Genomic DNA, 27,475 nt, shown 5'->3' on the forward strand with positions numbered 1-27,475 from the left:
ACCGGTTCTCCAGAACCTGCTGGATTTCACCCCTGGTTGGACTAGAAGACCTCCAAGGTCCCTTCCAACTCTGTTATTCTATTCTAAATCACTCTTCCATTTTAAGTAAGTTTTTTAAGAGTCACAGTTGCAACTCTTAAGCCTTCATCGCTAGGACTCAGGGCATTTGTAAGAACCGCTTTCCTTTGTTGCATATTAATTCTGTTGCAGCCAAACGGGCAATTAAAAAAATCCAGAAGGCCTTCAGAAGTAAGGCAAGATCCACAGCCTGCTATCCGGGGCCCTTATCTTTGGGTGGGGTGATGGCTCACCTGCTTGGGGCAGCCAGCCCCACCCTCAAGGCCAAAGAAGCCAGCTGTATCTCCTTGCCCCAGACTGGCCTTGCAAGGAAGGTCAAAAGATGGGCCCGCCTGGCATTTGTCAGCTGCCCGGGGGGACTTGGAGTCTTCCAGCAGGGCCTCCCCTGCATTTCACCACACCGCACTACACCACCCGGCAGCTGCAAGCCTTATCCGCAGCTTGCTCTGGGCAGGCGGCCCGACCCTTCTCTTGCAGGCACCGGGCGGGTTTGAGCCCTCCCCCCATTTTCCGAGGGCGTGAGCGGGCGGGGCGGGGCGGCCGCTATGAGCCCAATAGGCTTAAGTTGCTGCTGGTTCGGTGCTCGCGCCGAGCGGAGACTCAGAATCAAGTCGTGCGAATTCGCCACAAAGTTCCAAGGAGAGAGCCCGGCCTCGCGACACCCCCTCCCTCTCTCTCGGTAACGGCTAAACCCTCCGACAGCAGTCCCGCGCCAGGATCTGAGCGGAGGGAGGCAAGCTCGGAGGGGCCGCTCGGCTCCTGCGGGCCGGGCTCGCGGAGGGCGGCGCCGTCTGCTGGGGCGCGGCAGGCAGGAGCCGCGAGCCCGCCCAGGTGGGCCGGCCGGCGCAACCGGGGACTGTCCGGGGAGAGGGCGAGGAACCGGCCCAGAGGCCAAGTTCTTGCAGCGGCTGAGGAGGCGCCAGCAGCGCCCGGCGGCCGGAGCATGTTCCAGCGGCACCACCGCAGCAGGGTGACGGTGGCGCGCGGCTCCGCGCTGGAGATGGAGATCCGGCGGGGCCGCTTCCGCCTCAGCCTCCTGGGCGAGCCCGAGCAGGTAGGGCTGCGGATCGGGCTGGGAGGCGCTCGGCGCTTTAAGCCGTGCGCGAAAGCCACTCGTGGGAAGCGCGGAGCTGCTGCGCCGGAGCCGGCAGAGGCCGCCCACCTGTGGGGTTCCGGGAGGCGGGCAGATGCCCCTAGGGCGGGGCGGGGCGGGGCGGGGAAGTGAGGGGGCTCGGTCGCTTCCCCCTCTGCCCTTCTGGGCACCCGTGGGAGTTCCTGCCCCCCCCTTCTATAAAGGAGGGCCCCGCGCCGCATCCTAAGTCTTGTGGCTTTGCCGCACCTAGTTAAAACCGCGTCTTCGGCGGAGCGCCGCCCAGAGTCGCGTGTCCGAGTGGGGGTCTCTGGATGAGATCCGAGGCCCAATGCAGCCCTGGCCTCTGAGGGGTCCAATCGGCTTCAGTCCTGGGCCGGGGACTTTTGCGGAGGGGAGTGACTGGGCAGATGCCACGACCCTCAGCTTCCCATCTAGACTGGGGGGGGAGGGGTATCTGGAAGGAAGGTGACCAGGTTTTGTGTGGTGACCCCCACCATCTGGAAAGGTGTCCAGAGCCCTGACCCTGCCTGATTCTAGCTCCCAGGTGAGTAGGGTCCCTGGGAAGGAGCCGTGGCCAGAGGAGGCTGCCTGTGGTGATGCTGCCGGTGGCAGGAGCTGCGGAAGGAATTGCTGCTTTTCCAAGGCTGGGGCTGGGGGGCAGGAAGAAGGTGGCTCTTGCCCAAGTGACAGCTGAGGTTCCCAGGCCTTTTGGGGCCACTGACCAGCAATGTGGGAGGTTGTGAGGTGGCTTTGTGATCCCACTGGCCTGGCATGGCCCTCTTGGTTTTCCCTCCATTGCTTTTTCTCCTTTGGTTGGCAGAATGCTGCTGGGAGAGTTCCCCAGACATGAAGGCCCAAGAAGCAGATTCATTGTGGTAAAACCCTGAAGCCGTTTTGAAAGAATTCTGGCAAGGGAGGGAGGCATATTAAATGTGAGCTTTATTTGTAGATGTGTTCAAATTTCTCATACTTCTTTTTCTCACCTGCTGTCATCAAAGATTAAAGCAGTTCCCTTCGGAGGCCTCTGCTGGACACATCTAATCCAGTAGCAGGTTGTTCACTTCTGACTGTTGGAAAACATGTATATAATCTTCCCTGATTTGGTCTTCTATAGAGTTAACACATTTTTGAAATTTGAATTCCAGGCCAAATGTCTTTTTCATATGCCTGAATGATTCCTCAAAACCAGAGGCAGATGATGAGACCTTTGGTGTCCAAGATGGCACTGTCTATTTTGCAGGATTAATGTAACCCAGGATGGGAGCAAAAGGAAGGAGAGACAAAACTCTTCCCCCAAAATGTCTGGGAAGTGGAGATTAGTGGAGGGTTTGCTGGGAGTACCCAAAATGTTTATCCACAGTTTAACGGCTGCCTTGGGCTCCTGGCCACACAGATGGAGAAGGACATGCTGTCCAGTATGGGGCACGTGGCCACAGTGCAGCTCTGGGCTTCCTTGTTTGTCCCATTGGCCTTGTTGTCCTTGGGCAGAAAGTCACCATGGAGGCAGGCTGGAGGGCTGCAGAATGGTCCTTGGCAGGCCTAGCCTTCTCCTACAGTTCCTATGAAGCCCGGATAAAAAGGGGCAGCATCTGGATGCTGTAGGAACCAACTGCTCCTACTCCTTGAGGATTGGTTGAACCAACCAACAGGGTTGGTCAGGCAGGTAATTTTGCAGACAACAGCTAAGGAAGCCAGCAAGCCCAGTTGGGACCATCTGGTACAATGCAGGCAGCATATGGTGGCTTGCAAGGTGGTCTGTTAGACTAGGATTTAGTTTGCCTTAAACAGATCAGATTGCTTGGGATAAAACTGGCATGTGCCATGCTGGTTCAAGACCCAAGGAGTGACATTGTCCCTCCTGTAACAGGAAATTATGCATGATGTGCCCCAGCTGCAATGAAGACTAATCACCTGCTCTGCATCTTTTCCTACAAAAGATAATGGGATAGTCTCAATGGCCCAGTGCCCCTTTGGGCATGGAGGCCAGTATCTATGGCTGATCCCATGATGACGCATATAGAAGACTGGACTTGGTCAACAGTAAACAGCATGAATTTACTGATGAAAGAAAGACAATCCTTCGGTTGTCTGTCTGTAGAACTAAGAAAGAAGATGAGACCTGAAAGGGGCATGGGGGGGGTGTGCCTGATCCTGGTGAGTGGAATTGAAGGGAAGGGTTAAAAAGTGCAAATGAGTAGAATCATTATAACATAGGAATCTGTATGTTGGCGGATACTTGCATTTAAGGAAATAGCTGAAAGGAGTTGGGGAGAAATTGCATGAAAAGAAAAATACATTGTAGAAAGTGTCCTAAGTGGATAGCTATGAAGGAAGAAGAGCCACTGGGTCGTAAGAGATTAAGATGATTGAAAAGAGGGAGTTTCTGCTTAGAAAATTCTCTATTTAAGCAAACCTCTGTATGTGAACATGGTGAGGGGCGCAGTAGAAATAAGAAAACCCTTACTCGATTCATTTAGGCTGAAAATCTCCCTACAAACTGAAAAATGGAAATTGAAAGTGGACCCCACACACATTCCTGGATAGTAAATTATATTGCAGAAAAAACAGGAGGGTGCAGATTTGTGCTAACAAATTGTGCTCACAAAAGAAAATGATTTCTGCATAAAATGTGTATCAGAGAAAGATATGGAATAATCCATACAGAGAATTGCATTTTCTCTGCTGAAAACTCCTCATTTGGCTGCTTCACCCATTTCCAAAATTGCCTGTTCTCTTCATCAAAACTGCTCTGCATTTTCTCCTCTTTTAAATGTTCTTTGGTCTTCTGATCACATTTTCTTGCAATGATCTTTGTATGGATTATTCCACACCTTTCTCTGATCCTCATTTTATGCAGAACTCATTTTCTTTTGCAAATTGTTTGTAGTCTCTTTCACTTGGTTCCATCAAGCCTTCTTACTCACAAAAGAAAATGAGTTCTGCATAAAATGAGGATAAGAGAAAGATATGGAATAATGGAATTAAAAATAAATGAAGTGATCCAGGATGAAACCTGCAACCTGAAAGTGAGGGAATTCTCAAAGAAGCCTGTCTGAGTTGTGCAGCAGAAGGATGATAGTTGTGGAAATGGCAAGTGCTGTATACATTACAAAAAATATTGAACAGGAAGTCCTAAATGCTCTGAAAAATAATGAAGCTTCAGGTAACTGATGAATGTTAAAATATGGATAGGGTTTCCTTACGGGGGTGGGAGTTGCCATTTTCAGGGATAAAAATGTGCATAAGATTCCTGCTAGGCTCAAGAAGTACTTGATATGGTCCAACCCAAACTTCTTTTAGCAGGTGTGTAGAACATACAATAGGATTAGAAGGGATCTTAGAGGTCTTCTAGTCCAACCCCATAGAGGACATGGATGGAAGGGCAGGGAGCTGGATCTCACAGGAGGGGAAATTGCCTTGCCCATCTGCCCAGAGAGTCTCTGCAGGCCCCGGAGGAAGAGGGGGGCTGGCCCCATGGCGTGTATATCTCGAGAACTGCTGCCTCTTCCCTTGTGGACTGCAAGCCGGGCAAAGAGAAAGAACTGCAGGGTGGAGGGGGATAAGTGGGCACTTTTCTCGCTCTGGATCCCTTGAGGATCTCAGCTGGGACCACGGTGGACCACTCAACGGTGATTCAGATGTGGGCTGTGAATTGGCCATTGATACAAAATCATTCCCGATGGTCAAATCTGGTAATGACTGAAAAGCTCCACCCAGTCAGCCACACGGCGGATGTGGTTCAAATTTGGGGAAAGCCACGAGGGGACAAAACTGCTCAGATCTCAGGGAAAGGTGCTAGGGGGGCCAGAAGCTCTGAGAAATGCATATGCCAGGCTGTGCCACTTTAGGAAAAAGACTCGAGGATGAAACTGTGCAAGGCCTGTAGCCCCATTGCACAGATCCCCCCAGCTGCATTGGGGGCAGAGTGGGGGATGCTCTTTGAAGCAGGATTCATAGTCATAGCACTGTCACAAAGATACTTTTTCAAGAGGCAGCTGTATTTTCCTTGTTTGTCTTTGAAGACATTTCGCTTCTCATCCAATAACAACTACTGTTGCCTGCCAGGCCGCTGCCTGCAATTTGGCAGTTCAAATCTCACCAGGCTCAAAGTTGACTCATCCTTCCATCCTTCCGAGGTGGGTAAAATGAGGACCCAGATTGTTGGGGGCAATATGCAGACTCTGTAAACCACTTAGAGAGGGCTGTAAAGCACCGTGAAGCAGTATATATGTCTAAGTCCTATTGGTAAGAAGCTTCTTCAGCTCTGAAGAACTGAAGAAGCTTCTTGGATGAGAAGCAAAACATCTTCAAAGAAAAGAAGAAAATGCAACTGCCTCTTGAAAAAGCGCCTTTGGGGCAACCATGGCCTGAATGGCTGAGAAGCTTCATATAGACATTCAGTCATAGGGCTGGGAAAAAATGAAAGCAGGAAAGGAAAGTCTGTGGAGCAAATCACTAGCCTGGGAAAATCCCAGCTGGCCATTAACTCGGATCGTATTTAAGGGGTTAAATTAACTGAAGACTGATTTCCAAGGACCTCCTTGGGAGGCTCAGGGGTACCTCCAGCTGCAGAAGCCATAGCCAGATCTCTCCTGCACCCCCCACCCCATCTGCTCAGCCCTAGAAGGGAAAGTCCATAGCGGGGCCAGCTGGGTGTTCTCATCAAGAGGTAACACCTCCCCCCATCATCCCACTCCCCTGCCCAGGGCACATTTTTCCACACTGCCTCACAGAGGATGGCACCCCAGGAAGAGCCACCTGAAGAGGCGATTGGAGGTGGCACAGGAGCCCCCTGGCATCTCTCTGGGGGTTCAGCTTCTCCTCTTGACCTTTTAAGGGATGTTGGCTGCCCCCTGGTGGCCGAGGGCTGGCACAGCCTCAGGGGCTTCTGGCTGGGGCCGAGACCTCAGGGAGCATAGAAGTTTCTGGGCTAGAGCTGAGAAGGTGTCCGGCTGGGGTTGGTGGATAGAGAGGGCTCCCCTCCCTGGCCAAGAATGCTGGGGGCAAGGGGCCGCCCACCCGCCTGCTTTCTTCCATCGAAGGGCGGGTGGGAGGGAGGGACGTGTCTGAAGGGGAGGCGAGGCTGCTGGAAGAGCCAGCTTGGAGGGGCGGCCCTTGTAAGATGAGCTGGAACAGGAAGGCTGGCAGGGGGTGGAAGCAAGGCAGATTTCCTGTGCATGGAGCGCCTGCTACGACCCAGGAGGGAAAGGCAGGGGGACATGGGCAAGGCAGCCATCCTCGCGTAGGAGGTAAGGGCTGGGGAGGGCCAGCAGGGCAGAGCCGCCACTGCTCCCACTCTTGGCTGGAGAGAGCAGGGGAAAGTCCCTGGGCCGGTCAGCAGGGGGCAGCAGCATCTGTCTGCCCAGGGCACCCCAAAGCCCCTCGGTCCAAAGGGGCCATTCCAGGAAGCCATGCCTAGGCAGTGGGAGCCCCCACCCCCAGGCTCCTGTTGGCTGAGGGTGGTGGCACTGCAGAGCCTGGAGACAGAGGGGGAGGGCTGTGCCCTGCCTGGCAGCTGGGTGCAGCCTCTGGGGCCCCCAGCCCTGCCCTTTCAGGCACAGTGGCTGCTTGTTCTCAGGGTGGGCGTTGGAGCTGCTGGGCTGGCATGAAAGAAAGGGCCTATTCTTTCCACAGCTGGCCCAGGAGACCGGCATCTGCTGACAGAGGGGCCGGAGCAGTGAGCCTGCTGCATCCACCACCCCTCATCTTGCCTCAAAAGCAGCCCCAGAGTCTGCTGGGGTCGAGCTCCATGGGAAGCTGGGTTTGGGGGTCTTTGCTCTGAAGCCACACCTCCAGGTGGGCCTTGGGGGGGGGCGCACAGGGGGGCTTGGGGCAATGCAGGACAAGCTGCACATCCTGGAGGACCTGAACATGCTCTACATCCGGCAGATCGCCCTCAGCCTGGAGGTATGGTGGCCGGGCTGCCCTGCTGCTGGGTGTTGCTGCTTTCAGAGGGGAGGGATGTTTGTGGGTCAGCACGTGGGTGGGTGTATTTCAATTTATATTGTTGCCCATTTCACCAGTGCGACTCTGGGGGTTGGGGGTGGGCATCTACAGGAGGACTGGAGGGCCAGAGGGAAGCCCTCCTGCAGATGCCTGTTCCTAAGGAGGGGCTGCAAACTGAACCCAGGGACTTTGCAGGTGTGTCCCTCCAGTTTGGGTGGCAACTGTGTGGCTGCCTTCCAAGATACACTTTTGACTCCCCTGGGGTCCCCAGCAGCCCTCACATGAGAATAGCAGTGCTGCTCTCAGCCGGCAGCCTCTGGTGACCTCTGAAAAGATCCTTCTCCTTCACCCATCCGGCTGGTCCCTCCACACTTCTTGAGAGGTAGAGAGACGTGGCGAGGGGCTCTCTGGGCTGGGCGCCTTTAACTGCGGCTGCCATGCATTTTGCCTGTGGCTTCCTTGGTGACATTGCTGCATCTTGTGAACTCCACCTGTTGGATCTCTTACTGCTCCCGTTAGCCTGAGAAGTCAGTGGGCATCTGGGCTTGGTGGGCGCTGCCCAGCTCCTTCTTGCTGTGTGCCCTTCAAGGGCGGAGCCCTGGAACTCGGCATGTTTCTGCTTAGCTGCCCAACAGAGGAATTGTGTTGGGCTGGCAGGATTGGAAGGAGGTGCCATCTCTCACATTTCCCTCCTGGATCTTGGAATGGGGCAATGCTGGTCAGGAAACATCTTGCCTGGGGCCCTAAAGGGCATCAAGTGGCTCCATAGAGTTGGAATGGTGGTGGATGACCCCATTATGGCTGCAGATCCATGGATATTTGCTGCTTGCAGCTGCCCAGCCTTCAGACCCATCCACCCCCATTGCATGGCTGAGCCAGGGAAGGGCCCAGAGCCTGGGGTGACCACTGTCTCCTTGGGGGAGGGGGACAGGGGGCCCTTCAACCTGACCTCTGTCTCCCTTCTGCCTTCCTGAGCTGAGAAGGCTTCTTCACCCCTTTGCTTTCTCTTTGTCCAAGCGCCCTGGCAGGAGAGGGGGGCATCTGGTCTAGGGGTGAATAAAGGCAGATCATGCCGGAGAGAAATGGAGTGGCCTCTTGGGGACGAGAGTGCCCTGCCTGGGAGCAGAAACGGCTCCGAGACTCCTGTGCTTTGGCACGGATGGCAACGGGGACCCCTCCCCATTTGCCTTCTCAGCCTTCAGCGGATCGGGCCGTCTCTGTCCCGCTCTCTGCTCGGAGAGAAGGCAGCCGCGCCCCCGCGACAAGGGCGGTGGGCTTTGGGCAGGGGTCCCTCTGCAGTTGTCTCCTCCCCGCGGGGCATTGCGGCCCCCGCAGATCCCAGCCGGACTATTTTTAGGCAGTGGTGATGTCACAGCCCCCCCCCCCGCAGACCCTGCCCAGGCGCCCCCTCCCCGTTGGCGCAGCTGCCGCCAGCAGGAGAACCACGCCGCAGCGGAGCGAACGGGGCGGAGGCGGTCCCAGGCTATGAGCCTGCGGCATGGAGAACGGGAAGCCGGCCAGGGTGAGCTGGGGGAAGAGAAGGAGGCGACTGCCGGAATAGCCAGCGCTGGGTTGGGGAGGGCCGAGCGCATTCCGAGTGGGGGTGACCTCCCTACGTCCCAATTAAGGCACTGGGGGGAGGGGGTCACAATCCGTCCTGCTTTCCTCCCCCCTCTGGGTTGGCCTCTGGGCCAAGGGGGCATCCCGAAAAGAGCTGATCCTCTTCTCTCCCCCACCCCGCAGCATTCCAGGCCCAGGCGGTGGGGGGGTGAGCTTATCTGCGTTGCAGCTGCTGCAAAAGCTGCCCCCCCCCTGGCCAGCCAGGTGCCCCCTCTGCCCGAAGTGGGCTGGGAATGAGACTCCAGGAGGGGGGGGGAGGTCTTAGGGCCTTCTTGCCCAGCTGCCAGATGGGGGAGGATTTTCACCTGGAGGGTCTGTTGTGAACTCCCCCAGTCCCGATTTTATAGCAGTGACAGTCCCTGACATTTTTGGGGGGGTCAGGTCCCTGCTCCCCCTGCAGTGAAATGCCTCCTTTCAGAGCAAAACTGTATTTCCATGAGTGGGAGATAAAGGAGGGGGTTAAGGGGGGGACGGTGCCCTCCAGATGTGTGGCTGCTCTTATGGCGCTGGTTCCGCCAGGCTCTTCTCTTCCCTGAAAGTGGATCAGGGAGGGGGCTCTGTGGAGCCGCCTCTTCTCTCCCCACCGGCCCCTAAAGCCAATCGGCACCAGGCCAGCTCACCGGTCATCCCTCCCCCACCCACTTCCAGAGCCTTCTGTCCCGAGCCCCCCCTTGCTACCCCCACATTTTTGCACTCTCATCCTTCAGCTGCGTCCCCTCCCCCTCCAGGGCACAGACCTCCAGAAGAAAATTGACCATGAAATCCGCATGCGGGAGGGCGCCTGCAAGCTGTTGGTGGCGTGTACGCAGCGGCCACAGGCGCTGGAGGTGACCAAGAGCCTGCTGGTCTGCAACAGCCGCATCCTGGCCTACATGGCGGAGCTGCAGCGCATGAAGGAGGTGCAGGTGATGCAGCACATGGCTCGACGGTGAGTTGGCGTCTGGAAGTCTTGCTGGGTTGGTGTGCAGGGAGGCACATGCAGCAGGCCTGGGAACTCTGGTCAGGCATCCTAGAGCATCCCCACTCCCCCCCACCAGTTCCTCCGTGCCCTGCTGGGTTCTGTTGCCATGGAAACCTGCTCATCCCCCCCCCATCAGGGGAGGCGGCTGGCTCCCTCCACCTGGCAGCCCTTTCCTTTCCCTCCCTGCATCTTCCGTGGAGATTGGGAGCCAGTCAAGGATCTTTGCCTCACTTAGGGAATGTGGGAAAGGGGTCAGGAAAGCCTCTCCTCCTGGCAGCTTCAGGGTTTTTGACCTCCCTTCCACCATGCTGGGCAGACAGCAGAGCAATTCCCTCCCTGTCCTGCCCCCACCCCTCTGCTCTGAGCCCTCCATCCCTCCTTTGGTTTCCTACAGGTGAAAAGTGGTTAGGGATTCCCTTGTTCACCTTAATCCCCACTGATAGTAGTTCTCCCACAGCACACCTGTTTCAGTTCATGCTTGATTTTCTCAGCTGCTAATAAGAAATACTGTCTTTCAGAGCCATACATTCTGTGCTGATATCAGAGCGTTTTAATAATTGTAAATGTTTTTGATTTAATATTACTTGGTTTCACTCTCTCCTCTCTGTCCTGCCCCACAACTTAGTCCTTCTGAGGCTGGATCCACTGACGGTCGCTTACCATGTCGGGGCCGAATCTGTGTCTCAGGTAAGGAGGGGGCTGGTTCTCGGGTTTCAAACCTGGCCCGGCTTTGCTCCCCCACGCAGGCCAATGTCTCAGTGGGCAAGAAAAGAAATGGGAGGGAGGGTCTCGTCCAGGGGTGAAATGTAAAATTTGTTACTACCGGTTCTGTGGGGGGGACTAATGTGACTGGGGGGGGCAACTTTTTTTTTTTTACTTTTAAAAGCATTTTTTCTACAATCTCTTTGACTGAAGAGGTTGTAGAAAAAATGCTTTTAAAGGGCTTCTGACGATCCTAGCTGAGTTGCCTGATTGCCAGAATCCTTTAAAAGCATTTTTTTGGCCGAAGCAAAATTGCTTTTAAAAGTAAAAAAAAAAACCCTCAGATGATCGCGCGGCTCAACTGGACATGGGGGGATGGGCAGGGATTTTTGCTACTGGTTCTCCAAACCATCTGCCGCCATCGCTACCAGATCAGGTGATCTGGTCCAAACCGGGAGCATTTCACCCCTGGTCTCGTCCTAGTCACTGACTCCTCAAAGGGATGTTGTATTTTGCAGCATGTACAGACCTGCCCAGCCTCAGGTAGCATGTTAGTTAAGAGAATAGAGCAAATCCTTTTTCAATACACCTTTTATGGTTTGAAAGAAGAGGAACCTAACAGTCGAACGATAGTATTGTTAGCATTCATATTTGCTAATCAGGAAAGTTGTGCTAGAAATGACAGAAGAATCACATTGAAGGAGGAAAGATCTCAGCTACCCCAACTTCATTTCCCCTGATCTGGGCTAAAGAAGCAGAGTCTCATAAGGAAGCCACACAAAGCTTCACCTCCTGCCCAATTCCTGGCTGCGCTGCCTCCTCTTCTCCTGCAGGGGAAACCACAGATGGAACCGACCATTCAGACATGCTATGAAACTGGCACAGCTCCACTGGTGCTTTTGTAGCTGCTTTCTGGTCATCTCCAGCAGAGATGCTGGTTTTTGCTTCTTCCATTTCAGCTCCATCTCACCCAGCCAGGCTTAGCTTCTGGTCCCTTGGACCTTTGGGGCCAGGGTAGTGCACAGGTGAGGCTTCCCCAAGCCCAAAGCGCAGCCTGTGCACAGCCAGGATTGGTGTGGGGCAGCAGCCCCGCAGGCCCTGTTGAAGCCCCTGTTGAAGAGCTCCCCGACCTGCAGCGGGAAGCCCTGGAGCCTGGCCCCCACCCAAGGGATCAGTTGCCCAACTTCTGCTCAGGAGGGATCCACTTCCCGACTTGCTCCCAGGGAAGTGCAGAGGTCCCTTGGAGGGCACTGAGCTCAAGGTGGGCGATTTCACCACCGCCATCCTGCTGGACTCAGGAGAGAAGCCTTTCCCCCAAAGACAGGCAGAGCAGAAACTGAGTGAGCCGGTCACCGCCTAAGAGGCCCCTTTATGTTTGTCTCAAAGATGGGGGACTATGGTTTGTGACTGTAAACAAGCCGTGCATCGGGGGGCCTTAATGCCATATGTGGTCATAGAGATCGTGGTCCCTAACTCTCTTACTTTTTTCCAGATCTACGGATCCCCCTGATGTGGAAGGACACAGAATACTTCAAGAACAAGGGGGGTAGGTTCTCTCGCTGGTGCTCCCCACATTGTCTGTCTCCTCCTCTCTTCCGTTTGTTTCTCACCTGAATCCAACAGCTATGTACAGACTTCACTCAGGGCATTATGGATCTGCAAGCTTGGAACAAGCTTGTGTACCAGAAACAAATTCCTTGTGTGTCTAATCACACTTGGCCAAATAAAGTATTCGATTCAAAGATGCCACGAGGCTGAGTTTAGCTGAAAGCTCCTTTGCTGAAAGAAAGAAAGGATGGCCGTATTTGACCGATGTCTGTGATGCTGCAGACGCCCAATCGACCTGCAATGTCCGCTCTTTGTCTTTGCACTGCATTTTTAATAAAAAATGGTGTGTAGAAATGATCCTGGCCCTTCCCAGCCCAGGCGCCCTTCAGATGTTCTCAATTCCCATCATTTCAAGGAGACGGGGCGGTTTGAACTATTGTTGAGGAACTTTAGGCCGTGGAAGCTAGATCTCGGGGAATCCTTCCAGGCCACTGGAAGCAGGAAGTCAGCGTTTCCATGGGGTCCTGCTCCTTCTGAAGAGCTCGGTACCCTTTTGGGTTCCGTTGCTGAGGGAGAGTTACCCGCAGGGACCCAGGAATGGGGCTTTTCCCCAATGGGCCCCCTCCTGTGCCTGGCTCTTCTTCCTGGCCGGATAGTCAGTTTGTACAGGTTAGTGTGTTACTGTGGCCCCCTGGTGGATGGAACTATTAATGCTGCTTTTGCTTTTCATGCATTTTTTCTTGTATGCCACTTGGTCAGTTTGGAATGGAGCTGAATCGGAGTGGAGAGGGATGGGATGGGATGGGTGCAGAATGGCAAAAAGAAATGACATCTGCCAATTAAGACAGGCCCGCCTGAGGTGAAGAGCGATTCCAAACTCTGTCCCGAACTCGAGGTTAAACAGCCTCTGCTCCTTTGGCAGCCGGACGGTTGAGCCCAGGGATCAGCAGGTCCTGGCCAGCCTCCCCCCCCCCCCGCTCCCTCCCATACTTTGGAAGAGGCTCCTCTGTAACTTCCAGCACCTGTGGAGCCACCGTGAAAGAAACTGATCAACTGTGCGGTGTGTTTCGTGCCCCCCACATGGCCTCAGAGCTGCAGGGATCGCAGCTGGGGCACTAAATGCCCCATTTCCCCCTTTTTTCCAGACTTGCATCGCTGTGCGGTGTTCTGCCTGCTGCAGATCGGCACAGAAATCTATGACACGGAGATGGTGCTGGTGGACCGGACGCTGGCCGACATCTGCTTTGAGACCTCCGTGCTCTTGTGAGCCTCGCCTCCCTGGCTGACCACTCGGCAATCCCGCCTCAGCCCCAGGCAGTGAAGGGGAGGAGGGGGACCCACCTGACTCCGGATCTGACGGGGTCCCCGGCACATCGCATTTCGGGTGGAATTGGGCATTTCGGGGCCTGGTGGGAATGGCAAAGTTGGTGCCCCAGGGAGGCTTCAGGAGGAAACCTCAAGGCCTGCGGAAGGTGGGTGCCCGCAGGCCTGGCCTGAGCCTCTAGGCTGCCCCTGGGACCTGGCGTTGGGGCTTTGGCCAGCCAGCCGGGATCCTGGCTGTGCTCAGAGCCTGCGTGGGGCGTCTCCTCCTCTCTCCCCAGCACCGAGGCTGGTCCAGGCTTTGAGCTGAAAATTGAGCTGTACAGTGCCGCCCTGGAGGAGGACTCGGCCCTGGGCGCCACCCCCAAGAAGCTGGCCAGCCGCCTGAGCAGCTCCCTGGGGCGCTCCTCGGGGAAGCAGATGCGGGCTGCCCTGGACGGGAGCAGCTCGGGCAGCAACGGGGGGTGCAGTCCACTGCTGCTACCCCCAGCCCCCAGCACAGCGTAAGTACCCTTCTCACCTACCTGGGGGAGCCTGCAACATCCCCCCCCAGCTGCCTCACCAACAGGATGCCCCTTCTTTTCCAGGGGGCCCAAATATCATCTGCTGGCCTGTGCCCACCTTGGCCTGGCACACGTCCAGGACGCCTTTCGCACCCATGACCTCCTCATCACTGGCAATGGTAGGCACAGAAGATGACTGTGGGCATCCCTCACACTTGGTGTCGGGGCCCTCCCAGGGTGACTGGGGGTCCTGGGAGGCTGACGAGTTCCACGTGCTTGAGCCAGTTGCTGGAGACCTTTCACTGAACCCCCAATTTGGCCCCTGCCTGACACCCCCTTCTTCCCCAGAGGAGAGCTCCTTCTGGCTGCCTCTGTATGGCAGCCTCTGCTGCCGCCTGGTGGCCCAGCCCAGCTGCATGGTGGAGCAGGTGATGGCTGGCTTCCTGAAAGTGCAGGTAAGGGCTTCACCTGTGGAAGGAGGGAAGCAGCCCCCCACCACACTCCCAGGGGTCAGGGACATGCAGTGCCCCCACCCTACACTCGAGCTGACCAGGGTGCTGAGAGAAGCACCTTCTGCAGCTGGGTGGAGGGCTTTGGCCTTTGGGGGGGAAGGAGAAAGGATGCCAAGCCACTTGCTACCCGTCTGTGCAGCAGGGGGATCAGCTGGACTGGCCGAGGCTCTTTTGTGTCCTGCGTGGCACCAACCTTCTCTGCTACCGGTGCCCCCAGGATGCGGAGGGCCAGGAAGAGGCTGCCTTCACCATTGCCATCAACAAGGTAAGGCTGGGGCACTGGGACCTCATGGCTCGTGGGCAGGCCCTCTTTGCTGTTTACTGTCCATGTGGGTCAGCTGAGCAAACCTTGCCAGACTGCCCTCCCTTGCCCGCTCCCATGCCACCTCTTTGCTGGCAGGCTGGGACCTTCCCTTGCCAGGTTTCAGATCACAGAAAATATCCTGGCTCTTAAACTCACCCTATCAGAAACCTCTTCCAAAGCCTTCCATTCTATTTAGAATAGAATAGAATAGAATAGAATAGAATAGAATAGAATAGAATAGAATAGAATAGAATAGAATAGAATAGAATAGAATAGAATAGAATAGAATTCTTTATTGGCCAAGTGTGATTGGACACACAAGGAATTTGTCTTGGTGTGCATACGCTCTCAGAGTACATAAAAGAAAATATACATTCGTCAAGAATCATAAGGTAGAACACTTAATGATAGTCATAGGGAAACAGTCAATATAAATCGTAAGGATATCAGGAACAAGGTTACAATCATACAGTCATAAGTGGGAGGAGATGGTGATGGGAACGATGAGAAGATAAATGGTAATGCAGCCATAGTGAGTAGTCTGACAGTGTTGAGGGAATTATTTGTTTAGCAGAGTGATGGCCTTTGGGAAAAATCTGTCCTTGTGTCTAGTTGTTCTGGTGTGCAGTGCTCTGGAGCATCATTTTGAGGGTAGGAATTGAAACAGTTTCTGTCCAGGATGCGAGGGGTCTGTAAATATTTTCACAGCCCACTTTTCCACTCGTGCAATATACAGGTCCTCAAAGGAAGGCAGGTTGGTAGCCATTGTTTTTTCTGCAGTTCTACTTATCCTCTGAAGTCTGTATCTGTCTTGTTGAGTTGCAGAACCAAAGCAGACAGTTATATATTTCTGGGCTTCCCTTCTTTCCTAACACCCTGGTAGAAGGGAGGCGTCCATTTCCCATCGCTTTGGGCCAGGGGTGAGATCGGTCTGGATCGGCCGATCTAGTAGCGATGGCGGCCGGGTCGTTCAGAGAACCGGTAGCAAAAATCCCTCCCCCCACCACGCCCAGCTGAGCCACGCGATCATCAGAGGTTGGTTTTTTTACTTTTAAAAGCATTTTTTCTTCGGCCGAAAAAATGCTTTTAAAAGTAAAAAAAACAACTCTGATGATCGTGCGGCTCACCTGGGATTGTCAGAACCTTTTAAAAGCATTTTTTCTACAACCTTTTCGTCCGAAAAGGTTGTAGAAAAAATGCTTTTAAAAGTTTAAAAAAAAAAAGTTGGCCACGCCCACCGTCACATCCAAGCCACGCCCACAGAACCGGTAGTAACACATTTTACATTTCACCCCTGCTTTGGGCCCCTTCCTGCCTCTGTCCCAGCCCAAGACACACGGCATCTGGCCCCACAGCCATGGTGAGCGCTGGGCCTCTTTCCCTGGGCAGGAGACGCGCATCCGGGCTAGCGAGAAGAGCCCCAGGTGCCCCGTCCGCTGCATGTCAGTCACTAACCACTTCGGAGGTGAGGAAGTGACTCACACGCTGCAGGCCGAGTCTCCCGCGGAGGCCCAGCGCTGGATGGAAGTCTTCTGGCAGCACTTCTACGACATGAGTGAGTGGAGGAGAGGCAGGGGCCGGGGGGGGGTCGGGTGGGGTGGTGGTGGTGGTAAGGAGAACAAGCCTCCCTTGGACGCAGCCCTGATTCATTTGACGGGGGCAGCCATCCGAAGACACAAGGAGGCCAGGTGTCTGGGGAGATTGGGGCACAACCTTCACCTCAGAGCTGGATCTGGGGCACTCCCCACTGCAGCCAAGAACATTTGGGGGCCTCCAAAGCCAGCCTTCCTTTGATGCCACGGGAGACCCCTCCCAATCCAGGTGACTGCCCCCCTTTACGCATCTGTGCTCCCCCAGGCCAGTGGAAGCATTGCTGCGATGAAGTGATGACGGTGGAGGTGCCGTCTCCGCGCCGCCCTCCGATGCTGCTGCCCAAGCAGGGATCCCTGTACCATGAGATGGGTGAGGCTGACCGGGGCCGGCATCCCTGGGGCAGAAGCGTGGGCTGTGAGGGTCACGTGTGCCTCCCAAATCTGGAGGGGAAGGTCTCTGTCCTTTCTGCCCCCTTTTCCAGCTTCACGTCTCTAGGGTCTCTCTTGCCCCCGATCCAGTATCTGTGTCTGTAACTCTCTGCTCTCATCCTACTCTCCTCTCTCTGCATGTCCCTCCTGTCTGTCTGTCCTGCCCCAGCTCTCCCTGGCGCTGGGGGGCCGCCCTCCAACTGCGAGGGGCTTCTGTTGCAGGACAACGCTGTCTCTGCAGAGATTCGGGCCCTTCTGTCCAACTATTACAGTGACAGGTGAAGTAACTGCACCGGTGGAGGGGCCGGCAGGGCCGCAGGGAGGAGGGCTGCTATGCTGTGGAAACCTCGGGGAAGGTGGGGGGAAAGACAGGAGGAGTCGATATGTGGCTGAATGCCCACCAACTGACCAGTGGGCTGTTTTCGGAGTGCTTTTGTGCTGAACGGCAGCTCTCCTGGGTGGGTGAGGGGGTTTGTCCCTGCAGGAACCAGAAGAGTCCAGAACGCCTCTAACGGAGCCCCTCTCCCCCTTTCCTGCAGCTATTGAGCCGGCCGATGACATTGAGGCAGTGACTGAGATCCTGGCCCGGCGGGTCTCCAACCTGGGCGAACCTGTGTGGCTCTCTCTCTTCGAGGGCTCCTCACCCGGCATCGCTTCCAACTGCAACTCCAGCACCGGCCCGTGTCCCGCTCAGCCCCCCTGGAGTCGGCCTCGCACACTCTCACTGGACGCCAAGCTCAGCAGATTGAAGGGGCGTGCGGGACGGCCACCTCCTTCCCCTCTGCCCAAGGCCCATGGGCCTTCCTGTTCCAGCTCAGGGTCGTCCAGCAGCTGCAGCTCGACTCCGGACTCAGAACGGACCCTGCAGACCCCTGCCCGGCCCTGGTTTGACCCACGCTTGTGGCTGCAGTCCCAGGTCTAAGGCTGCCAAGAACTGAGGGTCTGCACTGTTCAGGGGCTTCGCCTTACAGAGACAAACTGGCCGAGGCCACATTCCCCATCCCTGACCGCATTGGGGGGCCGACCTGGCTAGAGAAGCAGCTGGCCACGGAGTGGGGCCCCATGGCCGGAGCCCTCCCTTTTCAGGAGAAAAGCACCTTGCTTTTTTTTGTAAGAAACTGGAATATTTGCTGTTGAAATGGAAGAGAGGCCGAGCTCTTTCCTTGCCAGGGGCCAAGGGGCCCCATTTGCCTTCAGCCTGGCCTCTTCCTGACGCCCCTCCCTCCTCAAGCTGCAGGGATTTGCATGGAGGAGGAAGCGGGGGAGGGCAGCCCTTCCCTCCAAACGGTGTGTGTGGAGGCCAGCAGCCTCCCTTCCTGTGAATATGCATTAAAGGGTATTGACTTGCCGTCTGTAGTGCAGGCTGGGTCTGTGGGAGGGGGCTGGCAGAGCCGCTGTGAGTGGGGAAAGGCTTTGCAGGGCTGGGTCCAGCACTGGGGGAGGGGAGGTAGGAGGTTACAGACACAGACATAATCTCAGGCTCCACCCTGCCCCTGCAGACCCCCATCTGCGACCTAACAGGACCTTCCATGAACCAAGGTCTTTGATAAAGCCAAAAAGTGGTTTATTTGCTTGGACATTGCGTGTTTATGTGACCACAGCACTAGTAGCAGGCGGACCCAGTTTCAGCCCATGTGAACGTACAGGGAGCCAGTGGCTGCTCTGGTCTGGCTGCAGGTGGGCAGCAAGTGCAGGTGGGGGCCTCCCTCGGGCACAAGGACAGTGCACCTTCTCCAAGCAGGAACCCTCAGCTCTGCTGAGTGGGCAGAAGCCGGGCACTCAGGCCAGCTGCCCATCGTGGGGCTGGTTGTCCTGCAGAAAGAAAGCAGCCGTTAACCGTCTGGCTGGAGAACTGGAGGGTTGTTGTGAGACAGGGACACATTCGACTACCTGCTAGAGCCAGAGGCAGCCTCGGCCCTTGGGGGCTTCTGGGTCGGTCACTTTCACCCTGGCCTACCTTGCAGAGGTGGTGCTGGAATCAACCGAAGGGAAGTTCCTGCCTCAATTGGGTGAGGAGTGATTTAAAGCAGGAGATTAACAACATCTGAGCCAGTGACCCACCTGCTCGGCCCAGCCTCTCTCTCCCTCTGACCCTCTGCGCACAGAAGTCAGGATGGACCCAGCCTGGCCTGGAGCAGCTCCTGGTGAAGCACCTGGGAAGGGAAAGGTGGGGCAGAAGTCTGACTTTGGGGCGTCCCCCATACCTGCCCCCCCCGCCCCCATCCCGGTCCCTTAACCACAGGTCAAGCCAAGTAATTCCTCCAAATGCAAGCAAAATGGACGGACTTAACAGAACCTGGGACTCTCATCTTGCAAGCCATATCCCCCCCACCTCAAGAGACAGGATCCCAGCAGGTGGTGACCGAGGGTCCCAGCTCAAGTACACACACACACACATACACACACACCAGTTCTGGCTGTTTGCACAATCCTGCACTGCCTGAATCTCAAGCAATAAGCAAAGGCAGCCACCCACACTCCCACCCCCATGGCTGGTGGCCTGTTCATTCCACCCCCTGCCCATTTAAACAAGACTTGGGCCTTACCTTTCTTGGGGCTGTCTCCCCTAGGCCAGCCCTCGGGGGAGAGTTCGCTGTGGGGCTGGGCAGCTCCATCCAGTCCATTGCCCCTCCATTAATGCCCTGGGCTGGGCTGGGGGACATTTGTCCCTTGGGGGTATGGCTGGGGGCCTGAGTTTCCTCCATAAGGGGGAAGCAGGACCCCAGAGGAGTCAAAAGGGGGCTCTCCTGTCCCAGAAAGTGTTCAGATTCAGGAGAGGGGCCCAGGTGGGGAGGCTCGGCTAGGGTGCCATTCAAAGCACAGGCAAGGGCTGGGGGGAGCAGGCAGGGGGGGGTGCATGGTAGTGGCACTGCCTCTGCTTCCCAGTGAGCTGGCAGAGTGCTGGTGGGCGGCGAGGCTGGCTTGGGGGCAGTGCTGGGCTTAGGGCCGATGGGGGCCTGGAAACTGCCCGGGAGGTCCAGCGGTGGGGGGCGGCGAAAGATGTAAGCAGTTTCCGTGAGGCTGCGCTGGTAGCGGAGGAAAGGGCGCCGCGGCACTCCTATCCGGCCAGCATGGGGTGGTGGGAAGAGAGAGAAGATGTATCAGCAAAGCCAGCCTAACCCCCACACCTACCCCACACACCTACCCCACACACTGTACAGACCAAAATCCCCCCCACCATCTGTTAGGGTTCAGAAGTCGCCAAGCCCTGAATTACTCTGATGTCAAAAAATGTGGGGGGGGGGTGAGACAGAGAGTCCTCCCCATTCCTTACTCCAGGAAGTAGCTTCCCCCACTCCTGCCCCCGTTGTTCCCACGGGGCGGAGGCAGGGGTGAGCAGGGCTGGCCAGGGGGCTCACCTGGCCCTGGGTCTCGCAAGGCGCTCAGCTGCTCTCTCGTCTGGAAGAAATCCCTCCTGGGAAGCTGATGCCCACTTGGCCCTGCCACTTCCTGCGCCCAAAACAAAAGCTGTGAGGGCCCCACCTGCTGCCAACTCCCCCCCTCCCCCACAGAGGCAGATCCCCTTTAGATCCCAGACAGGCGGTGGCTCTGCTTCCACCAAGGGTGGGAAGAGCACTGGTGGGAAAAGGCCCCGCAGATGAGTGCCCTACAGTGGCCACATGCCCCCCCCAGCCCACACTGGGGTTCTACTTGGCCACAGGCCCCCTCCATGGAGCCACCAAGTGTGCCCCCGGCCCTCGGCACCTCAGCACCCCAAGCTTCATTGTCAGCCCCCCCCATCTGCTGTCTTCTCACCTGGGCCGTCTCACTGGCCCAGCTCCGAGGACCCGTCCCAGCCATAGCTCTTGCTTGCTCCCGCTGCCAAGGGAGAGAGAAAAGGAATGCTGGGGGCCAGAATGCCCTTGGGGTTGCAGACAGGCATCAGTTCAAGAGGTGCAGAAAAGTCACTTGTTGGACTTCAGCCTGCCAAACTACCTTCAGCCCTGCAGACAAAGCTCCCGCAGCCCCCCTCCCAGGATCAACCAAGGGCCCCACCCTACTTGTCCCCAGATGTGGAGGGGGGCCATGTGGTCACTGCAAGGCACTCACCCGCCGGGCCTCTTCCCACTGGTGCTCTTCTGCTTCCCGCTGGGCCTGCTGCTTTCTGTGGAGGGAGGGGCAGAGCCACTCAGGAGAAGCCCCTACCTCCCACGGGGGCACAGATCTTCCCCTAGTTGCCCCCCCCCCCGCATCTGGGAACACCAGCGTCAAAAGTAGATGGAGGCAGGACAACAGCTGTATTTGATTCCATGTGTATCTTTTAAATGGTTCATTGGGGTGTGCAGCTTTTTGCATTTGAGGTACTTTGGAGCCAACAGAAGCACATAGGTAGCCCCACTCTGTGGGCCTTTTAAGCGACTCTGAATTTTCATGGAATTGCTTGCACTTTTTCAACAGTTTTCAACAGTTACGGATGCTGCTACATCTGCATTGGTGCATGTTCAGAAACACTCCACTAAAGGACCCGTCCTGGGGAAGCCCCCCTTTTGTGGGGCTTCCATGCCTAGGTTGAACCCACCTGATTTAAAATGCTGATTTTTAACATTTCTTTTTAAAGTCTCTCACCCACCAAGAAGTTCCCAGGATGATGTAGAAATGAAAGCAATCAGGAAGCAAGTTTTTAGGATGATCTGCCAAATGTTCCCCAGTCGACGGGCCTTGTCCTGGGCCCCAGAGGCCCCCAGGCTGCTCTGCTCAAGTGGGCAGAGAAGGCAACGGAGCCGCGGCTGATGCAGCCCAGCTGAAGAGAGCGGAGCTCCAGCGCTGGGTCAGTGGGTGTTTCTGGAGCTGCCTCATCCAGCAGTCCAGCACTGGCAGCAGCCACTTAGCTTCCTGCAGGCACCCAATTGGCAAGGGCTGCCCGGGCTCCCTGACAAAGTGGGGCACGTTCCCAGAAAGCCCAAAGGGAGGTGCCTGCCCCTCAACTTTGCTCAGGGCAGGTCCTTCCCCTTCATTTGGCGGGACCAGAGCAGAACCTCTTATGGAGAAGGGGGGCCAGGCTCCAGGCCGCTCTTTGGCTCCATCATGACTGCAATAGCCTTTGTTGCTCTGCTGCCCTGGAGCTGGCAGCTAATTCAACCGTTTCTAAGGGAAGTAAAGGAAAGAGCCACCAGCCCATCAGGGTGGCCCAATTCCGGGACAGTCCGAGCCATCCTCCCCACTCAGGCCCCCCCTCATCAACCAGGCTCTCATCCCATCTCCGTCTTTCTGGACAGAGGAACCCTGCGGTGGAGCACGTGGTCACAGGGGGGGGTGTCAAGGGGGTGTATTTCTCCCTGGGCGAGGGACGGGGTGAAATGCTCCCAGTTCAGACTGGATCGCCTGATCTGGTAGCGATGGCGGCGGGTGGTTTGGAGAACTGGTAGCAAAAATCCCTGCCCCTCCCCCCATGCCCAGCTGAGCTGTGCAATCACCACAGGGTTTTTTTTTAACTTTTAAAAGCATTTTTTCTTCGGCCAAAAAACTGCTTTTAAAAGTAAAAGAAAAAAAGCCTCTGATGACTGTGCAGCTCAGCTGGGATCATCAGAGCCTTTTAAAAGCATTTTTTTACAAACTCTTTGGCTGAAGAGGTTGTAGAAAAAATGCTTTTAAAAGGCTCCTCTGGCGATCCCAGCTGAGTTGCCTGATCGTCAGAGGTTTTTTTTCTTTTAAAAGCATTTTTTTTTGCTTTTAAAAGAAAAAAAAGCCTCTGACGATCAGGCAACTCAGCAAGGGTCATCAGAGAAGCTTTTAAAACTCAGCAGAAGAGGTAGTAAAAAAATGCTTTTAAAAGTAAAAAAACAAAAAGTTGGCCACTCCCACCACCGGCGAGGGGAGGAAGGCAGAGACGCTGGCAGGGGCCCAGTGTGGCTGGAGGGGTTCAAAAAGGGAGGCTGGGCACTTCAAGTGTTTCTCAAGCTTGGCGTCTTAAAGCGGCATGGATTTCAACTCCCAGAATCTCCCAGGAAGTACTCACATCATCAAGTCACCAAGCTTGAGAAGGACCAGAAGATGATTTTTGCCCAAAGAGAAGCCTCTTTCCAGGGTTCCGTCCCTATTCGCCCCACTCAGCGAGGCGAAAGGTGTTGGGAGCACAGGGCATCCAGAACCTGCAGCAACCAAAGGAAAGGAGCCTGGCATAAAGCCCGCCTGCCCACCTCTGCTCCTGGATGAGCCTCTCCTTCTCTTGCACCCGGCGCTCCCGCTCGGCTGCTTCCCGGCGCTCCTCTTCCATGCGCAAGCGCTCCCAGCACCGCCTCTCCTCCTGGGCTCTCCTCCTCTCCTCCTGGCGCCTCTCCTCCTCTTCCCTCTGGAGGGAGGCAGAGGGCAGAAAGGCATCCCCCACCCCACTGCCCTAAAGCCCTCAGCCAGCCCAGCAGGCAACCCCCTCACCTCCACCTGCACCCAGAAGGAGGTCCTCTTGGTGTGCAGGATCTCCAGGACAGGATTGGTCTTCCGGTAGTTGGTCCCCTGAGGAGACCAAGAGGGTCCCTGAAAGCAGCCCCTCTCAAACGGGAGGGGGGACCTCCCTCAGGTGCCCCCCTCGTGTGCAGCTGCTTAAAGGCAAACGGGCAAGAGGCTCTACAGGCAGGAAGCTGGGAGGGCCACTTCCATGCCAGAGCACCGAGTGAGAAGATCCTCCGGGCAGCTCAGTCCCAAGCTCAATCCTTCTCTGCACTGGGGAGGAAAGGTGGGGGCTGATGGCCCCCCCTTCCGTCTCCAGGGGCAGCAGCCACCTTTCTGGAAAAAGCCCCAAGGACCCCCCAGTCCTTCATGATCGAGGGGCCTGGCTGTCAGAAGCAGAGGGGAAACCTGGCCAGTGCCCTTGCCGCAGTGAGGAGCTGGGGTGCAGCTATTCATGGGGATCCCTGCCCACCCCTCCCCTTTCTCCTCACCACCACTTCCTCAGGGTCACCACTCAGGTCCTTCTTGGGGAAGGCAGCTTCTGGGGGGGCCACCAGGGACAGCCGGCAGTTAAGCCCTTCCTGGGTTACCTCCTCCACCCGGCTGGCCTTCAGCACCAGGTGGGCTTCCTGCAGAGGGAGAGAGGAGATGTTAGTGCAGGGATTCCCTCCAACCCATCCCTTCGTCTCTGGGGGAGCTAGGCCCAGATGGAGCCTCCTCCCCTCCCGTTTCCCAAGCCTATCCTGTCTTCTCATCCACAAAAGAGCTCCCCCCCTACCAGCTTCCCATTCTTGGCCCAGGAGCAACCTGGGGCAAGGAACACTGAACCGCTCTCTGCATAGAACCCACCTTAAAGAAGGCTCGGATGGCTGGCAGGTGCCCAGCGCAGGCTTCTTGGCGTGACTCCAGGACTTTCTCGCCAACCTATGCCAAAGAGGGAGCCGGGGGCTCATCTCAAAGACCCCTGCAGCAGCTGCACAATTTTAGCAGGGATGGGCCCTTCCAGAAGCCGCCAATTGCTGCCTTCCGTGCTCTTTGGGCAACGAGGGTCAGGCTGGTCCCCAGCAAGATCAGCATGGCATCCCCCCCCAACAAGGGATAGCCTGCCTTTTTCTCCACTCAGGGTGGTGAACAATGGGGAAACAATCAGGATGAAGGGAGGCCATTGTGAAGGCATCCAGAATGGCCCAAGGGGGAGATGCAGGAGCTCGTTCCGCCCTGGCAATACGGGGAGGCTGAGTTCAGTTGGACCAACTGTGCGAGGTCCAGTTTCACATCCCTCACAGAGGCATCTGGTTCTCCAGCTGCAAGCCCCCCACCCCACCCCACCCCCAGCTGCCCCTCCCCCACTCTCACCCAGTGGATCAGGACGATATGTGGCACCCCTGCGGTGGGCTCCAACAGGCGGCACAGTCCATACATGATGCACCCGCTTTGGAAGCGCTTGGCCAGTTCATCGGGGCCTCCTCCTGCAGAGGGAGGCTGGGTTAGGCACAGCGGGTCCCGGGGCACCAAGCCCACCAGCTCCTGCCCATACAACCACACCCTGATCCCCCTTCCCAGGGAGCTGCCCTGTTGTCTCCACTAGATGCCCCCTTCTTCCTTCAGGAAATGCTTCCCACCAGGGTGGGCAGAGTGGAGCGCTGCCCTGCCTCACCTGGAGGCTGATCAGACTGAGAAGGCCCCCGTTGCCCCCCATCCCCGTCTTTGGGGCACCCTGCCCCACTGGAGGGAGGGAGAGGCAAGGGTTCCTGTCTTACCCCCTGAGTCCAGGAGCTTCAGCTCGTTGGCCTTTTCATAGGCAAAGAGGGCCCTGGATGGCGCAGAGACAGGGGGGTCGGCATTAGGAACCAGTTCTGGGGTGGGGAGACCCAGGCCAGGGTTCTACGTTTTGACTTCCTTGTGTCAGGCTGTCTGGCCTGGCGGCTTTCTCCAAGTGCCCACAAACTGACCACCTGCTGGAGTCGGTGTGTTTGTACCAGCTGCAGAGGCTATTTGGGCCCAGGTCCAGCCCCCCAGCTGTTCTGCACAGCTGCTCTCAGTGTGGGCACAGATGAGGCAACCCTCCCCTTTTATGGCCAGGGGAAGGGAAAAGACCCTGCCATGGGGCCTCAGAGGGTGGCAGATGGGGCTGCCCAACAGGAAATCACTTCCCCCACCAGAGGCAGATTTCCCTACCAGGCACCCCTGTCCTTCGGGAACCATTTCTAAAGAGAAAGGCATTTGGGGAGCTTCAGCTTGGCCCTTGGCAGGTGGAACACCTCCCCCTCAGCTACTTCCCCGTCCCCGTCTCTCCCTCTGAACAGGAGGAAGCACATCTGCTCTCAGACAATGGAGACTGAAGGGGTGGCATGGAGGGGGGGCAGAGGGGGCCCCTGCCTGCAGACTGAGGCCAAGTCCTCCACCAGCCCTTCAGAAGGAGATGACCTCAGCATACCCTTCCTGCTGTGCTTCCGGTAGCCTTGCTAGGGTGGGATGGCCACGGGTGGGGGTGGGGGCTGGCATCCGATGAAAACTACAGCTGGTTCCTTCTATTCCCTCTGGGGAAGCCAAGCCCCCAGTGTCCCCCTCCCATCCCCTCTCAAATATCTTGCAGATCTTCTGGCAAAGGCTGGGCCAAATGGGGAGGGCAGTTCCCAACTCTCCATCCTCCCCATTTCTTGCTCTGAAATGGACCCCAATCCCCAAAACCTCTGCTGATGCCTAACCCTGACCTTGGCCTCCATCCAGCTGTGCACTCATGCCACTTGTGGAGGGAAGGGTTGTGAGTGCACAGCTGCCAGAGGACAGATGATCCCAGGAGCTGTGCTGTTCTCCTTTTCCTGCTCAACTGGCCTTCCTTACAGCAGCCTGGATGGCAGGACCCTGGCAGGATCAGCCCCCTGGACTAGGGTGGCCAGCTTCCTTTCTCCTGGCCTGCCCACCAGCTCTCCCAGCTCTCCCACCCTGAACAGGAGCCTTCCAGGATGGGGCCCAGGGCTTCTGCCTCCTTCTGCTGCCCCAAACTCACATCTGGCCCTCAAGCCCCCAGGGCTGGTCTGCCCAGTTCCTGCACCCAGAACTTCCTTGTAGAGCTTAGCTCACCCTCTGGCCGCCAGAAGCGCTTGCTTTCCATTCTCCAGCCCCCCCCACCACCACCCCATGCCAAGTGTGTAGCCTGGGCTTCCACATCCTGAAGATGGCAAAAGGATGGGCAGAAGGGTCCAGTGCTGAGCTGAGCTTCTCGCATGCAGGGTGGTGGGGAGAGGGGCACTGCGGGCACAGCCATCACCCGCCAGTCTGCCCCAGGCACACACCACTTTGCCACCCACCTCGCCAGAAGTTCCTGGGGCTTCTTGGGGTGGGGTGGGGGGAGAGACTGTCGAAGCAGATGGGAGGCGGCAACAGCAGCAGCAACGCCCGTGTCCGTTGCCGAAGGGCGCCTCCTGCAGCCCTGGGTGGCCCCCGAGACGCCTCCCCGAATTCGAGCAGCTTCCTCGGCCGGTCGAGACTGGCGAGAGCCAGGAGCCGAAGGGGCGAGGCAGGGGGTGGGACAGGCCGGACTGCGAGGGAGGTTCCTGGACTGCGCTTCTCCCGTCGGCGGAGGGCTCGGGGCGGCCGAGGCGGGTGGGTCGGGCCTCCTTCCCCGCCCGACTCGGCTCCTTCCCTTTGGACTCTTTTCCCGAGTTTTATCCGTGGATTTCCTGGCGGACCGGCGGAAAGGGCCCCAGCTGGTCTGCCGGCCGCTTTGCTCTGCGCAACTTCTCTCGCCCGCAAGACACGCCACGCCACGGGACCCCTCCCGATCCGGGGGCCAAATCAAGGGCGAGAGTGGAGGGGCGCTTGCCCTGCTCTGTCCGGGCCCCGCCGCGGCCCCCGAGCTCCGGCGCTGCAGAGACCCCCCATCAAGCGGGAGTCCACCCGCGCGGAAGCGGCGGAGCTGGAGCCCGGCCGCTGAGGGGAGCGCTGGCCGGCCGGGGAAGGGCAGAGGCGCCACTCACCAGCTAGCGGCCGCTCGGCCGTTCACCACGTCGCTCTTGGCGGCCAGCAGCGCCAGTCCGTGCTTGTCCAGGTCCAGGGCGCTGCTACCCATCTCAAGAACCTCGACGGCAGCGGCCCGCGATTCCGAGGTGGCGGCGAAGACGGCGGGCCGGGAAGAGGCGCCCCCCCTCCCCTCCTCCCCCGCCCCACCCCCGCCCCCCGCGGGGCGGGGCGGGGCAGGGCAGGGCAGAACGTATTGGAAAGCCAAGCCAGCGTCGACTTGGGGCAGGCCCCCCTCCCCGCGGTGGGCTGACTCGTTTGCCCGGTGGCCTGGCACGCGGGTCTCGAGAGGGATGCCCTGCGGAAGGAGCGCAAGCGCGGGGAAGGAAGACAGGACGGGGCCTGTTCTTGAAAGTCAGTCTCTGCCCTCGTTACCCCGGGCGTGTCGGACGGATCTTTCATTGGCCAGTCCTGCGAGGCCCACGAAGGCCCCTGGGCCGGGGCCAAGCCGAGGCTGGGCTTT

The 27,475-nt window shown here is 57.2% G+C and overlaps 2 protein-coding genes across 12 annotated transcripts; one reads left to right on the forward strand and one right to left on the reverse strand.

The window, feature by feature from the left end:
- Positions 1–313: 313 nt before the first annotated feature.
- Positions 314–17,956, forward strand: RTKN (rhotekin). 9 transcript variants are annotated; one of them, XM_058192439.1, is made up of 13 exons: positions 314–1,132; positions 9,466–9,665; positions 10,324–10,385; positions 11,893–11,946; positions 13,094–13,211; positions 13,550–13,771; positions 13,856–13,950; positions 14,120–14,226; positions 14,423–14,548; positions 15,914–16,142; positions 16,445–16,549; positions 16,778–16,886; positions 17,148–17,288. In XM_058192439.1, the coding sequence occupies exons 1-13, from the start codon at positions 401–403 to the stop codon at positions 17,152–17,154; spliced, it is 2,166 nt and encodes a 721-aa protein (XP_058048422.1). In that variant the 5' UTR covers positions 314–400; the 3' UTR covers positions 17,155–17,288. The 9 variants fall into 9 exon arrangements, with proteins under 9 accessions (XP_058048422.1, XP_058048423.1, XP_058048420.1 ...); XM_058192445.1 differs by lacking the exon at positions 16,778–16,886 and adding an exon at positions 1,992–2,103 and having other exon boundaries at positions 1,020–1,132; positions 17,148–17,956; XM_058192444.1 differs by lacking the exons at positions 314–1,132; positions 16,778–16,886 and adding exons at positions 1,359–1,715; positions 1,992–2,103 and having other exon boundaries at positions 17,148–17,956.
- Positions 17,957–18,150: 194 nt separating this feature from the next.
- On the reverse strand, positions 18,151–27,203 carry LOC131202884 (drebrin-like protein B). Of its 3 annotated transcripts, XM_058192447.1 has the most exons (13): positions 26,973–27,203; positions 24,753–24,805; positions 24,349–24,461; positions 23,842–23,916; positions 23,484–23,621; positions 22,981–23,058; positions 22,746–22,897; positions 20,659–20,713; positions 20,365–20,427; positions 19,968–20,058; positions 19,155–19,666; positions 18,670–18,761; positions 18,151–18,420 (listed from the first exon to the last, which is right to left on the reverse strand). In XM_058192447.1, the coding sequence occupies exons 1-12, from the start codon at positions 27,062–27,064 to the stop codon at positions 18,717–18,719; spliced, it is 1,467 nt and encodes a 488-aa protein (XP_058048430.1). In that variant the 5' UTR covers positions 27,065–27,203; the 3' UTR covers positions 18,151–18,420; positions 18,670–18,716. The 3 variants fall into 3 exon arrangements, with proteins under 3 accessions (XP_058048430.1, XP_058048431.1, XP_058048432.1); XM_058192448.1 differs by lacking the exon at positions 24,753–24,805 and having other exon boundaries at positions 18,670–18,788; positions 26,973–27,131; XM_058192449.1 differs by lacking the exons at positions 23,842–23,916; positions 24,753–24,805 and having other exon boundaries at positions 18,670–18,788; positions 26,973–27,132.
- Positions 27,204–27,475: the final 272 nt, after the last annotated feature.

This window comes from Ahaetulla prasina, chromosome 8 (assembly GCF_028640845.1).
Source record: "Ahaetulla prasina isolate Xishuangbanna chromosome 8, ASM2864084v1, whole genome shotgun sequence".
NCBI classification, from domain to species: Eukaryota; Metazoa; Chordata; class Lepidosauria; order Squamata; family Colubridae; genus Ahaetulla; species Ahaetulla prasina.

Bases quoted from the DNA above. Each gene is read 5' to 3' on its own strand.
- RTKN (XM_058192437.1), top strand. From the start codon at position 401: ATGGGCCCGCCTGGCATTTGTCAGCTGCCCGGGGGGACTTGGAGTCTT. The intron at 10,386-11,892 runs GTAAGGAGGGGG...ACTTTTTTCCAG, and splicing joins GGGCCGAATCTGTGTCTCAG to ATCTACGGATCCCCCTGATG. The intron at 16,143-16,444 runs GTGAGTGGAGGA...GTGCTCCCCCAG, and splicing joins GCAGCACTTCTACGACATGA to GCCAGTGGAAGCATTGCTGC.
- LOC131202884 (XM_058192447.1), bottom strand. From the start codon at position 27,064: ATGGGTAGCAGCGCCCTGGACCTGGACAAGCACGGACTGGCGCTGCTG. The intron at 20,714-22,745 runs GTGGGCAGGCGG...CTCCCTCCACAG, and splicing joins AGGCTCATCCAGGAGCAGAG to AAAGCAGCAGGCCCAGCGGG. The intron at 18,762-19,154 runs GTAAGGCCCAAG...TTCCCTTCCCAG, and splicing joins GGGAGACAGCCCCAAGAAAG to GTGCTTCACCAGGAGCTGCT.